Source organism: Ciconia boyciana, chromosome 2 (assembly GCF_034638445.1).
Source record: "Ciconia boyciana chromosome 2, ASM3463844v1, whole genome shotgun sequence".
Lineage (NCBI taxonomy): Eukaryota > Metazoa > Chordata > Aves > Ciconiiformes > Ciconiidae > Ciconia > Ciconia boyciana.
The window spans coordinates 157,335,215-157,352,172 of record NC_132935.1 but is presented as its reverse complement, the minus strand read 5'-3'; the positions used below and the strand labels follow the sequence as shown (position 1 = coordinate 157,352,172).

The window sequence follows — 16,958 nt, the reverse complement described above, 5'->3', positions numbered from 1 at the left end:
AGGGCCCTGTTAGTGCTCAAAAACTTGGACTCCCTTTTAAAAAGTTTCTGCTAAGCCCACAATTCATTTGGGAACATGCTGTTAAACCTCTAACAACTGTGAAATAGTAAGAGATATTTTGCCAGAGAGATTTCAAAAAAATAGAAGTAAAACATTAGATTCTGATGTTACCAACTCCTATGTGCATATTTAATTTTAAGTGTGTAATAGTCTTATTAACTCTACTGGGACTAGTACTGTGAATAAATTATGGACATTAGGCAATAATTTTTAAAATTAGTTTTACTGTGCCTCAGCATAAAATAATTCAATTGTTCCCACTCTGCCCCAAGAAATTTCCATTTTTCCACTGACAAACACAGACAGCAGACATGATTGAAAACTTCTTCGCTTTCCCTCTCGAGTGAGCCACATCACCGTCAAGGCTGGTCTGGCAGGCAAGGTAAAAAGGCAGAGCACAGGGCCCATCAGACCCTTGAAAAACAACGCCTCTAATTACCCAGGTGATGCTGGCAAAGAAACCCACCGCACCTTACAGCCTTCTTAGGACAATGCTAGTAAACCTTCTCCAAATTCATAAATAATCATAACGTGCTCCCAGACAGCAGAAGTCTAGAAAGGGCAAGTCCTGTTTCTCTGCAGTGCTCCAGCCATTCTTTGTTGGGAGTGAAAACAATCTCTTCCAAAGTGAGTACAGAGCCTTCCCGCTGCTTTCTGCTGCCTTCGAGTCATGCTGGGAAGGGCAGAGGAGAACATGGCAGTAGAGCCAGCCTGGGCAAAGAGCCTGAAAATCAAGTGGATGGGAGAAAAATGCTGCCCTTGGGCGTGAAAGCTACTTTGCACCTTCTGGTGGTTTGCAGCCAAGCTGAGAGGGAAAACATAAATGAGTGACCCAATGTAGGGGAGACACGGAGTTTCTCGCCCATCAAAATGTCTCACTGGAGCGGAGAGGCAGAAGATGTTTAAGAATTGTTGCACTGTTACAAAGCTATAAGCAACGATGATGTGCAATAATCTGTAGTATTTATATAGTATAGTATAGTATAGGAGAGTATAATTTTTAGAATTTTTTTCACTGGTTCCTAAGAATTAGTCTTTTTTCTTAAAAAAATCTCTAACTGGAACTGTACAGTTGAGAAAGCTGTCTATGTTTCAAAGTCTGGCTACTGGGATTTAATAGGGAATGCAGCTACAACATCAGCATGTGCTAAACTTCTTTTCTTGTTACAATTTAATACATTGGACAGATTTAATCTCCTTTAAATCAAACACTTACTATAGAAAAGTAGGACTGAAATCTGACTTCGGAATGAAAACTGGCAAGCTGTAACTAACTGGGCACTGTAATCACTGTGCAGCAAAGGGGATATTGAAATACAGTAACAACGTCTTTCTGCCCAACTATCTTACATGAAACTGCAAATTTTGTTTATGCTCCTCTTTAGATCTGATCCGTTTGGTGGTGAAAACTCTCCAAAATATATTCCACAGCTTGCTAATATTTCGCACTAATCAGAGAGTTTGTCAGCAGAGCCATTAACTATTGCTTTAGGAATCTGCAGGGGCTGGAGCGTGCAGAGTGGTACTAACCAATGTTGCAATGCCAAAACTGGGCAAACCTTCAAAGCCGGCTGTGCTGTTGCTCTGAGAAAGACTTTGGATTCTATGGTTCTAATAGAGATGGAAAGAAGCTATGAGGTCATCCAAGTCTCGATCCCTGCCAAAAAAAGACTGCTCCCTGCAGTGCACTTTTGAGTGCTTTGTCTACTCCTGTTACAGTATTTCAAATGATGGGGCTTCTTCCACTTCCCTTCAGAGTTTATTTCTCAGCTGAATGTATTTCATAGTCAGGAACCTTTTCACTCTGCGATGCTTGGCACGAACTGTTCTTAGCTTCCTCTTGTTATTTCTAACTAGCTCTCCACATCCAATTCAAAGGAGTTTTTCCCACTGCCCCCTTTCTTTTTAAATATAACTCAGCTAAAGAGTTCGCCTTTTCCCCTAAACACTTGGCCAAACCCCACATCTTGAACTTTTTTCTGTCCTTTACAGCCATTCTCACAAGCTGAGCCATAGTAACTGCCCTCCTCCTCCCTGCCAGTGTGCCAGCATCTTCTGCCGTTAGCCAGGCTTGGGCTCTGAAGCACTGCACCTTCCATCATCTCAAGCTCTTATTTCCCTGTCTCCCCTACCGACCCTTCCTCCTGTCTTGAGCGGTCTGTTCTCACACCATGTCACTTGCAGTCATGCCAGCTTGGAAGTCCAGCTTTTTGGTTTCTTTAATACTAGCTATTTTTCACATGAATTTCTTTCAGCAGCTGTTTTGGGATGCTGCCACTCTTGAACAAACTCTTGAACTCAGCAACAAAACCTAGAGGAAACCAGATAGGATGTGATGCACATATAAATTAATATATCGAAAATACACTGTATATAAGTCCCCTCCTTGCCCATAGCCTTTCTGTGGCAGAAAGAAACAGCCAGTGGTCTCTTTGGCTTCATTCCAGCCCTATTTCTTAAGTTTTCCTGCTGATTTACTTCTTACATTAGAAGTTGAGCTTGTGGGGAAAAAGTAGATATTTTCTTATCCTGCAAGAAATTGATGTTTGGAAAATTCTTGTCTATTAAACTGGAACAAAAAATGAAATATGGACAGAAGCTGTAAACGGAATCTGACAAAAAAATCTTGCAGGTCAGAAAAAGAGGTTATTTATGTTTAGTGTTTCAGGTTTTTTTGTTTTGTTTTGAAATGTAAGTTAATTAATTCTCCAAACTGAAAATGCTTTAACCACCATCATGAGCAAAAATTCAAAAGTTAAAGTAGGGTGTTTTGATCACTTTGAGAATTCTATCTTTTTCCTTAAGCTGAAAAAGAACTGTCAAAACTGACTCTCCTGATTTCAACACAACGGTCTTTTCTGGTGAAAAAAGCCAACCACCTAATTCATTAGAAATTTTAACCAAAACCTAATTGTAAGGCATTTAATGCCAGAGAGCACATATGCTTTCGTGTAGCTATATCCACAGCACAGTGATTTCCCAGTTCTGACTCAAATGGCTAGGAACTATTGCCATGAACTATTGCCATCATCAATACCTTTCAGATATATATCGCTGTCTAATGTTGAGATGGTGCCTGGGTAAGACTGACGGTGGGAAAGGGCTGTTCTGATTTTCTATAGTTAAAGGCAAGATGGGCACTGTAGGTAACAGTGGGATCCTGGACTGGGGTCAGGGCTCTTTGACACTCAAGACTTTCAGTGCATCTTCTCTTTACTCAAATAATAAAATATTTCTACATAAACTATTCCAGAATTTACAAGTCAATGAGCTCATTCTACCAAAAATGGACATACAGATCAAAGAACATAAGCTCTGCCTTCCAAAATGACATAGCCAGTTCAAATAGCCAGATCAGAAAAGCAGGAAAATGGCATAGCTGAACATTTAGGCTGAAGGCAAAATCTAGATAATGAAGAAGAGTTTCTCTGCATCATCCTGGTTTCCTCAGAGCAGTTTTCCTCCCATCACATGACAAATTCAGATAATGGATAAATACAACTAAGACTGAAAAAGGGAGGTTTGGATTGAAGCAAACTTTAGCCAACAAAATGAACAACCATTAAATCTTCTGTATGTCTAGGACATATTTTAATCCTGTTAATTCGATAATCAACAAGTTCAGTTAAAGAATTAGCACTAAATCACTTTCTTTAATGTAAAGACTCTTCTTCACCATAAACCTAAAATACACTTCACGTCCCAGATTCCCTGAGGTCAAAAGCAAACAGCTTCCAATCCTTCAGATGGCTGAACAAAGAAGCAGAAGAGGTTACACAAGGATTTAAGACAGTTTGGAAAGTTGCAAAGGGATCAAAATGAGGCAGGAACTCTGGTTCAGGAAAGGAATATTCAAAGCTTCAGAGATTAAAAAAGTAATAGCAATTTTCTCATATAAGACTACGGGAATATGTAAAAAAACTAAGCCATGTTTATGTCTGTTTTCAACCTTGGAGTACTTTAAAATGTCCATCTTTCATTATCCATGAACTACATTAAATTTGTTTAAATTAACTTTGCACATTGTGTAAAGCACAATACACAACTATTTCAAGTGAATGCAGTGGACCGGGACTCTGGAGAATTTGATCTCCCTCCTGGCCCTACCTCACACCTACTGTGCCCCATCAGGCACAGCATCACCTTTCTCTGTGCCTCAGGTTCATATTTGCAAAAACAGGCATAATGCTGCTCTCATCGTTATCTTTTTATTTAGATTACAAACCTCCAAGGACATGCTGTTTATCACTACTTGCTCTTACAGCACTTTTCATAATCACAACTGTGATCCGATGAGTCTGTTTAATGCAATATGCTTTTTCTATTTCGTAACCCTTTATCTTCCCAGTTCTAACTGAGAAAAAGAGACTCCACACATAGGGAAAACTTTCATTGTAACAGACTTTGGATCTGAAAACATCCTCATCTAATCGAATTAGCTTATTTGTTGTTAACAAATTATGGAAATAATTTTAGCTTCTCTGATGCAATATTCATATTCTACATTCACAGAATGTAATCAAAGGTGGAATTTCTGAAATCAAGTCATTCTCCTTCACCTGCCCCCTTATCTTTCTACAGCCTTCAAAATTCACACCACAGCTGACTCACCCTGCATTTTTGGGGAAGAACTTGCAGAAAGTTCCCTCTCCTTCAGAACCACCAGAGACATTTCCTGTGCATGGAAAACTTCAACACATGGAGCTATTTTTTCAGTTGAATTAAAACTGCAGATTACCACTCTGAAGAAAAGGTCAGTGGTGCCACGAGCAGCAGTCCCTTGTACACCTGAAGGCACTGAAAAGGGACTGTCCTTTCCACAGGAAACTTATTGGGAACCCTGGCTGAGCTTCACAAGACTCTTCACATAAGTAAGCTCATCTTCTGCAAACAGACACTTCTAGTATACACAATATTAAGAAGGATATGCGAGCCTTGAAGCAACATGTTAAGAGCTATTGAAGAGAGCCATTTAAGAGGATATTACATCTCTAACCAAGTTAGTGTCGGATCCTTATATAAATACTGGATGCTTTTACTGTTTTTCAGAGCTCTCCTTCCCAACCCTAACCATTCAAGTATTCCTACAGCCAGAGAGTCCACTGATGACAGGAGCCAAACGAGTGCTAGAGGTTAGCAAAGCTGGAGTGGGTCCCAAAGGTGATGGAGCCCATTTCTCAGGGGTAACTGCCAGTACAGCACCCTCCGCTGAATTATTTGTCACAAAAACCTGTCAGCGTGTGGGACAGCAAAGGCCCTGTCCTCCCGCAAAGGCTGGCAAGAGAAGAGGGGAAAGGAAAGAGGGATGGAAAGCACTTCGGAAGCTCCATCTCTTATAGCACACCCCAGTCTGTGGCTAGATCTGTAGAAGCTACAAAGGCTCGCTAAATTATTTTATATGTATTCATTAAGTATTTTTCCTTCCAAAGCAGATGTGTCTATTGTGAAATGCACTCTAAGGTAGCAGGATGGGAAAGCAGCACTTTTTCCTCCACTACTGAAACAGTAAATGTACTCTAAGTTGATCACTCCTGGCATTTTTAAAGAATCACTCTTTAGTACTCCATTAGTAGTATATACCAAAATGAGAGAAACAAAGCAAATTATGCTTCAGAATACACTATCTGTAAAAACCAAATACATAACACATTTTACCTGTAAAGAAAATGGAAGAATGAAAATTCCATTTTTTTAAGACAGTCCTGTAACTGTATGGTTAGACTCATGGCAAACTCTGAGAAAGAAAGAAAGAAAGAAGTATGGCTTGGAGGGAAAAAAAGGAAGACTTTTTAATAAATCTTCCTCAGAAATGTGAGCAGCCAGCTTGCTTTATCAATTCCCAGCTTCTGTAAGGAGCCTGATTGAAAGAGAAGGACCTGTAACACCAAAGAAGCTCAGTATACTCTGACATGGGAAATCCCTTCTTTTTTTAACAGCATCAGACATTCTTCGGGAATAAAAATGCTGGTGTATTTTAATAAGCTCGAATATTATTGGGAAATTCAAAATTGGTTTGTAAAAACAAACAAAAATGGAACCATTTTCCATCTAGTTCTTTTACTCATGTTTGAAGAATCACATGCAAATGGCACTTGCAAACAATTACACAAATGTACAACTGCAGTACACCTACTTTCCTGGAAAGCTACGGCTTTTTGTTTTCCCTTTGTCTTCGTCTTACTTGGTACACATGACAGTATTCTCTTTCCCCTAAGCCCTCCAGGGAAATATAACTGGAATTTCTTGATTTGTAGTTAAAGTATGCTAAACCACATCCTCTTTCAAAAACCACATTTAGAGCCAACTCTTATTGTCCTGTTCCACTAAAATCATACTATTCTGATCCCTTAAAGATGACTTTATCAAGGACAAAATAGACTTGTTTCAAGGGAGGAAATACTTCAAGAGCTAGTAATCTTGCCTTAGAAAGCACAGAAATTGCTTTGTAGGGCTCCCATCCCCCTAGTTTAGTCTCACAGCTCAGACTGATTGGGACAAGAGGGGGTGACTTCCCAGCTGAAAGTTATTGGATTCTTGTCCTGCCCTGCAACAGAAGTTGCTTTATGCCTGGAAACATGAAGCATCTTTCAAAGCTCTTAAAATAGGTACATTTACAAATTTTGTTACAGCTCTGGATCCTCATACGTAAGCAGTGCAATCCCTTAGACGATATTTCCTCCTCTTCAGTTTCCCAGGTCATCAGCTTTATTCCTAATCACTGACTATCCAGTGCATAGAAGTTGAACAAGTCTCTTGGTTCGTCCCCCGACGCAGGCAGGAACAGCAAGAGAGAACCTTTCCTCCACTCTAGACAGACCGGGACTTCTCCTCTAAGTCAGAATTGGAAGTGTTGATATGATGCTTATCAGCCCAAATCAACTTTTCTTTCTGGGAGATTTTTTTCCCATAGATCAGAAACAGTGACAAGGGGATTTTTGAGACAGCAGTGTTTGCATGGCAGAAACAAAACACAATGCCGCTAAAAGGCCAAGGCTGTACCTTGTCCTGAGCAAAAACGTGAAGAACAAGGAGGGTTTTGCCAGTACCATGACAGACAGCTTAAACTCACTAATGAGATTCTGCAAGTTAATGGGCAAAATGCCTAAAAGCCAGACATTTCTACAAAGACACCTCAAAAGCAAACTGCATCATTACTTATCACACTTAAAACTTTGAGACTTAGGTTTTATTTTAAAGACCTCAACCCCTCCTCCTCTCAACTGAGTTACCTCTTCTACTGACTTCACAGGAGTGAAAGTCTTTTCATTTTTCCATGAAAAACCTGTTTCTGTGATAACAGAAAAAAACCCAAACAGCTAAAGCAACACACAATCTAAAAAAAAAAAAAAGCATGGGTGATGTGTGAAACTTGGAATTGGAGCCACCCGTATGAGAAGATCCTCGAAGCTTGGGAGGACCGGAATGGCACTGCTGGAGGTAGTACTTGTCAACTCAATTTGTAAACGAGCTTATTGCCTACAAAGCAGTGGTGGCTTTCTGAGGCCAATGACTTGTGAGGGCTATGATTTGAACAGTTCACCAGGTATATAGCACTTCAAACCTCAAAATACTCTACACACTTTACCTACTGAATCTCACTGCAAGGGAGAAGGTGGCTGGGTGTCAAAGGGGGCAATAACAGATTTTAACTACCCCTTTGGACTACACACAGAGTCAATAATTGAGGACTGGGATTTTCTGTAACCTGTGACTGTGCTCTGTACACTGTAACCTGTTACAAGAGCTGGAAAAAGCACTCCTCCCCAGCACATCAGGGAGCGCTCTTCAAAGCTTCTCTTTTGCTACCATTGGCAAATGGCTTTCAAGTATGACTAATCAATTAAAGTTTCACAAAAGGTAACTATTTTACTGTCACTTGCCATTAGCATGTCTCCTTCTGACATATCTCCCCCCCAGTCTCTTTTCCCTACTACATGACTATAAAAAGGTTATCCTCCATGCCGTGACTGTGCTACAGAGCACTGCTGCGGCTATAGCTTAGATAATAATTTCGGTAAGTAGTTATTTTGTCTGGTAACCCTATAATAAGAGTATTTTTCAAGGCAGATGGAGTAGAAGTGTTTGAGAATCAGAAAAAAAGCTCCTGTGGCTTTGTTGCTTGGTATTACCCAAAATAATGTATACACAACATGAAAGTTTCAGTAAAATATGGCGGAGAAAGATAAACAATTGACAGACAAAATAAAAGGCTATTTTTCTTTTCCTGCATGAAGTCTGAAACGCTGGAATATATTAAAATGAAGCCAAAGCCTTAACTGATTCCTTTTGACAGAGCCTGCATTTGAGACTGGGCTCAGTGTATAAGCAATCTATATAAAAATAAATCCTAAGTAACTGTTTCCACGTATTGTTGAAACGCTATGTGTTCCCTTCTTTTCTTGGGGAATGAGATTCAGAATTTCCATCCTCTGAAATCACTTTTGTCAAGGAGACAACATCTGAGCAAGTCTGATGGGAGTTCAGAGATCTCCGAATACCCCCAAAGTCCAAAATGAAAAATAAGATTTAGCACAACATACAAATGACTTCCTAAGAAATCAAGTCTGCTAATGACATAAGTATATACAAGGGTCACTTCTTTTTAAGAGAAACACTAATTTGCATCACTCCAAGAAGATGCTAGTGACCACATAAGAAGAGAAGACACCTATTTGTACAGCTCCACAAACTGCTTGTTTAATAAATACAAAGGGTAATCAGATTAAAATAATTGTTCTCATGATGGAGTGGGAGTATTTCAATGAGAGACTATGCATACCGCAAACCACACATTGAATGATAGCCAGACTGAAAAATTAATAACTTGAACCCAAATACATCTTGGTGCTTCTAGTCTATTTGGCAATATCCTACATCTGGATTTGGTTCCCTCTTTGGTGCCAGCTGCCTCACTATGTCTGTGACCAAGAAACAAGCAGCTCACCATTACACGTAGCTCAAGAGGAAATCTAGTAAACCACAAAAGGGTTTAATAAATTAAATTCTCCATTTTTCTAACCCTACTGAAAAAAATACAGACTTAACTAGATGAAATTGAGTAATTTAAATGATTATTTAATGCACCTATTATTTCACCAAAGGGAATACTGGAATTTAAAGACAGGATCAGAAGGATATGAGGGGTAAGGATGCCTGCATATATGAAACTAGAGATGGTATCAAATAAAATTGAGAACAGCGTTTACTAACACTGGTTGAAAGTCTCCATTCTTGCCCAGTTTGGTACAAAATGTGGATGTAGTTCAATAATCAGCTTAAATACAATTTGTAGTCAAAATAGGGGGAAACTGTCTATTACAAATGCATGCAAAATGGTATCAAAATCTTCATCAATACATATGTGACTTGATCAGTGGCTCTCTCCCCCTAGAAGTCCAGTCTCCACTCCATCAGAGCTCATAAGTTGTCACTACCTGCTACTGAACAAGAAGACTAGTGACATTTTTACCTGCTTTTGGAGGTAGACATAGGTTGCACTGAATTTGTTTCCTTTTACTTTTTTGTCCTTTTAAAATAAACTCCAATATCAAAGTAGATCTTTCCTTGCCCCACTTAGGGCAGGACAGCGATTTTCATAATCTTTTTTTCTTTAGGGATAAGGTTTTTGCTATAGAAGATAATATCAGGATGCAACAGGATGTTTATCTTTACAGGATTTGCGGGAAGTTTCAACTTTAGGACATCAATGATCTCCCTCAGCCATCACGATGGATTCTTCAGCTCACTAATTAAAACTTCTGAGGAAAACCTCTATACAACATTTTAAATATGAAAGATACAGAAACGCAGAAAAAAAATTCCTATGTTAAAAATTTGAGCAAAAATTCAAAGCAAAGTATTTCAACATTTTTCGTGATATTTTATTTCTTATTAATACCAGCTCAGTTTCAAATTTAAGGTAATTTCAACATTTAAACTAGCAGGTTAAAACAGTAACATTTTGAAAACAGTTTTGAATGATTCTAAAAAAAAAAATGTTTTAGAATATTTGCAAATATACTGAAACATTTGAACATCCGGCCTGACCTGCTGAAGAACACTTAAAAGATATTTTTGACCTGTCTATGTGAAAGGAAGATCTATTTTGGAATACACGAGGTCTATTCTCAGTCTGATGAACTGGTTCGTTTTGCCAATAAATAATTTTTCTACCAAGAACTAACCTGCTGTTAAGGATAAGGAGGCTGTGAAATTTTTATGCTAATATCAGAGATGGATTTTTTGTTGGACATTTTTAATTTTATCAACACATGTACATTTTGTTTTAGAACATCCTGGATAAAAGGGATGCTTGGGCTTTAAATGTACATCTTTACTGCTACAAAAGCATGTAAGTGTTATAAAAGCCTACATCTTTCAAGTATATGGTGTTTTGGTGTGATGAGAAAAGGGTCTCTCTCTCTCTTTTTTTCTTCCAAGCACTTCTCAGCTTTTAGCATATTTAGGTATCTTGTGCTTAACCACCTGAAAAGCTTTCTGAGGAGAACGTGACTGGACTAAAATGACGATGGAGTGACCTGAAAACCAGCAGTTTAGGCAGCGGGACAAGAATATGAATATATTTATTCTATTTCTTTTCCTTTTTTTGGGGGTGGATAAAGTTGTTTTCCCAGAGGCAGCGGCAGAGAAATGCAGCCAACGACCCGACAGGGTGCTCACGCCTGGAGTTTTGTTGCACCTGCCCTCCCTGCAGATGCACGCAGGCACGCTTACATGACCTGAGTTGCACAGTGAGTCAGCAACTGGGACCAGCCGTGCCGTGCCGGCCCAGCCTGCCGCGAGGCCAGCTCATGCGCGGTGAAGCATTAATCCACCTATTTTGCCTTTTGGATCCGAGTTAGCCTCTCTAAACTGCATTGCACTGCAGTGCAGGGGCATATCAGCCACTTGGTGCTAACTCAGGAGTCTTCTCCTGTTTTTTGATTAAACAGCCCAGGTGGGACTTGCCTGTCTTTGCTCACTCTTTCTTGGCCATCCTGAGGACACTCTGATTTTTAGAAAATCAATGAGATGCCGAGTACAACAATACTGATGTATTGTCACCAAGAGCAAGCCAGAGCTGTACACTCTTGCTATTAGGGTGTTACTCGGTTTCCAAAAAGAGGTGTCTAATGCCATTTGAGACAGCACAGGGTGCCTGGGACATCTCATTAGTGCTAGCAAATACAACACGAGCTCTATGGGAGACCCCGCTGGCGTAGCTGTAGCATCTAAACCTGCACTTAGATGCTCACAGCTAGGCAATCAAGCCTTTTCCAGCATCATAACTGATGCCAGCCACTGACTGAGTGGTTGCACCCCTTGGCACAAGTGTCCTGAACCTCCAGGTGAGCCCAGTCCCATCCATGTCCCTCAGCTGGCAACTATGGCCAGAGTTGCAGAGTCCCAGCAGCTAAACCAGTGGGCTGGTGGCTCAAAACCACACAGAGGCACACACAAAAAGGTGTTTGAGAACATCCAACCTGACCTAAGAAGCAAACCGTCCAAATCCAGTGAGAGCTGGGAGGAAATGTCTAGTTTGGTTGACCGACCACCCGTAGATCTCTACTGAAATTGTACATAGCACAGGTATTTTGATCTAAACTCCTATCAAACAACGACATTTTCATAAGCTGTGAAGTGTGCAAACACATAATTACCGGATGAGCTTGAAATAGTTGTATTCAAACTGATTATTAATTTTATGATGTGAACAGGATTTGAATAATCTCAAAGAGATGAACTACAGCTGCCTTTTGCAGCAACTAGAAAGTGTTATCATGCCAAGAAAAAAAAAAAATGATGATGTTCGGTCCTTTTCAAATTCTGGAAAATATCTTCTAAAATATAAAATATGAAAAAAATTTTCTCACATTAAGTGTACGCTGTAAATTTTTCATATTGTTGGGGGACTGGCTGACCTGCAAAGACTTGGTGGGTTGTTACTATACAGTCTCACAGCTATGTACAGCAATCTTTCAGTTACTGTTAAGCAATAGTGACATTCAGTTCCACTGAAATGGTTAGAAACAGCAAGTGTGAAGAGACTGTGTCAGAAAAAGTTGTTTTCTCCCCTAATTCATGACCCATGAAACTAATTCTAAATTCCACAGGACTGAGTGAATGAGGCACAGCTCTAATCCATCAAATTAAAATCTACATTACCACAATCCGAGAAGCCAACTCTAAAGATCATCTTTCATGTTCTGTAGAACTAGTCACTAAATATAAATTAATACACTGTAAAGTCTGATCTCGATAATGATGTGTACTTCTCAATCACATGCTATGGCAGGGAAATAGTATACCCATGGTTTAAGCAGCTTTTATGCACAGTAGATCTTATTTCCTTTATATAAATATACACAGATTTATTTTTATTGTTTATAATTTTTATTAACTAACTGTGAATGTTATGTTCTCTTTCTATATATATTTGTTTCTATATACTTCCCTTCCAATGAATATTCAATAAATTTCTTTCTCCTCTCAGAAAAAATAATTCCAAATAAGGAATTAATCTACATTTTTTCTTTCCCCTCTATAGCTACAACTTTATTTTTAATGACTCATTAGCTCCTTCTCCTGCATTTGAATGATGCTTACACGTACCTATCCACATTGTGTTCAACTTAACTTCAACCATTTCAGAGTGCTGAGATTAGAGCAAACACTATGTGTAAATAAGTCTCAGCTTACTGTCTGTTAAAACCCAAATATTTGATTTCCAAAGTTAGTCAGGTAAGCTTCCTTCCTCATCAATACAGAAAGAAAGGTACCTTAAAGGTGAATTCATTCCATGCTGGTGCGTGTCTGAGATACCTGTGATACACTGGTGGTGTGTGTGCCTTTCCAGTGACCGCAGAAGGAGCCCAGGAGACTACTTTAGGCTGGATGAGATCTGTCCTGGTCACAGTGTTGCTCTGCTCTTAGGTAAAGAAATGCTCCACTTCTCATTTCTTTTTTGCAACATATATCATTCAACTTCTCAAGTAAATCTCCTTTCAAAAGTGCAATGCAGAGATGGTAGGCTCACATAACGATAACACCTTTTTACAAAAAAGGCCTTTTTTTTTCTGGGTTGAGTATGAGCACGGACTGTGTCTACACAGTACTGCAGCTGCTGGGCCAGGAAGACCAAGTTTTCTATGGCTGGGTTATGCAGACAGTAGTATCCCAAGGGATGGATCAAACATAAGCATTATTGTTGCTAACATTGTGTGCAAAAGGAATAAAGAAATGGTGAGAGAGTCAAGTATATTGCAGTTCCTTTCTTCCACCTGCCAAACTCCATCTGCTACAAAAAAATATCTATATGTGTATCTGACTTAACTATCCAGAGGGTAATTTGGGCCTGCAGTGCCCTGAGGTCTGCACCCTGCAAGCTGAGCCGGTCACTTTGATACAGCCAAAGTTGGTATTCACCTAAAGGGAACAAATTCTCTGTCAAGCTTTTAAGAAGGATGAAAGAAAAAGAACAAAAAAAAAGGAAAAAGAAGCCCTATTTGGATAATGACTTTTTAAGGTACCAGGGCTGGTGTACACACTGTCAATTAAATGTTCATCTTTTCCAGAGTTAATAGAAAACTTTTTGTTTTGTTAAAATTTTGTAAAGAGACTACCTGCTAGCCTTTTGATCAGAGTATTGGAAAACTGAAATATATGTGCATGTCTATTTTCTAAAATTACACATAAAATTACGAGTTTCCCTCCAACTAGAAGATTTCAGACATCTCCTTAATACCACTAGTGGTAAATTTTAGTTCTTGCTTTTTGTATCTAACATTACAGACAGAAGTAGAAAATTCCCACAGTTACAGAATGTGGTTGCTCACAATGGCTAAAGTCAATAATCCATTCCCTCATAGTCCTGCAGCATTAAGAATTACAGCAAAATCCCCCATGGTCTCCCCACTGGCTAACAGTTGCCAACCCAGGAGAAACACCTCCATGAAGCTAAGAGGCCCAACGGGACTCCATTTCTTAGGGACCGGCTAGGCTGCACCACCTGAAACAAGTGCCACGAAACCCTGAACGCGCCAAAAGCAGGGAATTTTGTTAGTCTTCGCAATGGCTATGTCAGATGCTTCAGTTTTATCCACGGTAAAATTAATTAATCAACTAATAAAAATGGCTGTGTCTGCTCACTGGTAGGAATTAGCACAAATTATTTATGAGGATAACAACGGTTTTCAGGGACTGGGAGGCGTGCTGAAGTAGCTCTCTTTCTAGAAATTCTGTTAATTGTGTGTAGAGAAAAAGAAAAAGGTGGTTCCGACCTGTCATGCCTCAGTGCCCTCATATCAACATACACTGTGGTGGGATCTGGTCCAGATGTTCCCTGTAAACAACAACATCAGCTAATCAGAACCTGAAGGCTGGGAGGAGAAAAGAGTTTTACCCCCCAAATAACCAAACATTCATTTTACTGCTAATTATGCTAATCAAATGACAAGTTATATTTAAGCTATTCATCAAACAAAGCTCAGCTTTACAGAATCAGAAAGAGCACTGGAAAACATACCTACCGTCAGGTACTTGTTACCTTGGGGTTCGGAAAAACATCAAGCGGCCATACTACTTAACCAAACACGACAACATAGGTTTTATTTGCTACAAAAGGCCAAGTAATCAGCACGTGGATACATACAAAAAATGTTAAACACATTTTGCCATATAAAGGAACGTGGAAATTGCTGAGGAGACACAGTTTAATGGCAGAAGCACATGGTCAGGAATGTGAAGCATGGTTTACTGAGAGTCTTCCACACATGCAACAGAGAATATACTTGAAGCTAAAGATAGTAAAGGTAGCACGCATGACATGAACCAATGTGGATTGAAGGTCTGTAAGCAATTATTCTGTTTCTTTTCAGTCTTCCACTGCATAATTTAAATCCTTGCTTTATGTCACAATATTTAGTTACTTGAAAAGCAGTAGACTAATTTTAGTTTCCTTTCATACAGAGATGATACAGTCTTTTAGGCCCTTCCACCCACAGCTTTGCTGCAGTTTTGTAACCTGCTATGATCTTTCCTTATCTGAAACTTCAAACTTATCACCACTGAACATCATGTGAATTGCCAATGCTGTAGTCTAGGGCTCTTTTCTCTGCTGCATACCTCACATCACTGCTAAGCAGAAAGCTAAAAGAAAAGCACAACTTCATTTTGGAACACTGAAACCTTGGAAAACTTGGAAATTTCTTTTCCCAGCAGATAAATTCACCTATCCCTGGCAATCTAGAGGTGCAGGAACTCCTTTATGAGCTATTTAGATGTTTACTACTTAAAACAGCAGACAGCATCAACTCCCAATGATTTCTGTCCTGTCTGGGATATATTATAGAGTATAGTTCATGACGCTAGGAATGCCTAGGGCCAGATTTTCCATTTCTGCAAAATTGTAGTTCCACAATTTGTGGAGCACTAAAAATTGTGATGGAGTTGCACAAATCGATAATTTTTGTATCTAAAGGGGGAAAGAGTTACCACTACCAATTGATACTTACTGTACAGATACTGACAGTGACCCACCACCAGAGGAGAAAAAGAGTAATAGAGCTGCACATGCATGTTAGCCTCTTTAGCTTGTTATACACAATACAAGATACAATATCCTCTCTAGCTATTAACGACACTATTTTCAGTCTACTAGTAAACTCAGCAGTGTAACAGACTAGTGCTGAGTGGAGAACTTATTTGAAATATATGCAATGTTAACAAAAAACCAAAACCAAGGAAAAATTGGTTATCTTTAAAAATACAACTAAACCTGAATTGACTTATAAAATAATGGAAACAGTCAAGTTTGAAAATCAAAGACAATCACTATGGTATTTGTTATTTTCAGTGTGAATGAAATAGTTACAACAGACAGCTAATAATTGATGAAACCTGCATCCAGATAAAGCTATACTGGAGTTGCTTATAATTTCATAGAAGGATCTGAAAATCCCCAAATCTCCAAACTCAATTTCTAGTCTGTCCCACTGTTGGAAGCTGATAGGTGGGTATTGAGGGAACATGAAAATCCCCTACCTGCTCGGCCAGCTTCCCCAGCCTGTGAGGCTATAGCAGCAGGAATAGCAGGGATAAGGGAGAGAAGGAAAGAAGGTAACACAAGACGAAAATAATAATAAAAAAATGGGAATGAAGGGTGGGAGAAAAAAAAAAGAGGAGAATGCAAAAAGCAGGGAGTAAAATAAAAAGAAAAACAATGTCAAATACAGGAATCTTACAAATTAACCATTATACCATTAAAGGTTAAAAAAAGTAAAAAATGAGGTGTCAACATTTTAGTAGAGCAACAGAAGAGACAGCTGTAGACTGCTAACCTTGGACAAACAGACTTAAATGGTTTTAGGACACTACAGACAACGTTGTTAGTGGAAAACGTGTCTAGCATACTGATTTTTTTTGTTGTTTTTGGTGAAGAAGTCAGTAAACATTATGGCCCTGCTATTTTTATGCACATCCATTGAGACAGGGATTCCAGGTCTGCCATTTCACTACTAAAAGAAGTTTGTAAGTGATGTCCTCTGGAAATCAAAAGTAAGCTCTCTTTTTGGAAAAAAAAAATAGTATACAACGGAGAAAGATACTTACACCTTGTTTCATACAGATTAACCTGCTCCTAAAGTGAAATAAAACCAAGGCTTCACGCACAACCTAATTAATAAAAGACCGTAACTAAATGGAGTAACTTCATAGTTCAAAAATCCTTAATTCTTAGTCTATTTGCTATGATAAACAGTGTAATAAGTATAAGGAACAGTAAAATTAAAAGCCGACAAAAATCCATCCGTTCACCACCACAATTGGTAACATAGCAAAGAGACAAAACACAGTGGTGACTGGTCCTAAGCCGCTACTGTCACGTGGAGCATCTAACACCA

General features: G+C 39.1%; 1 protein-coding gene across 5 annotated transcripts in view; it reads right to left on the bottom strand.

Moving 5' to 3' along the window:
• DIP2C (disco interacting protein 2 homolog C) overlaps positions 1–16,958 on the bottom strand; it is a 329,167-nt gene that overhangs the window by 15,880 nt on the left and 296,329 nt on the right. For 3 of the 5 annotated variants that reach the window (XM_072854678.1, XM_072854677.1, XM_072854680.1), the window contains 2 exons: positions 16,102–16,131; positions 14,340–14,401 (listed from right to left, as the gene is read on the bottom strand). In XM_072854678.1, coding sequence (XP_072710779.1) covers positions 14,340–14,401; positions 16,102–16,131 — 92 coding nt within the window. The remainder of the gene's footprint in view (positions 1–14,339; positions 14,402–16,101; positions 16,132–16,958) is intronic. The other 2 variants (XM_072854679.1, XM_072854681.1) reach the window with 1 other exon arrangement.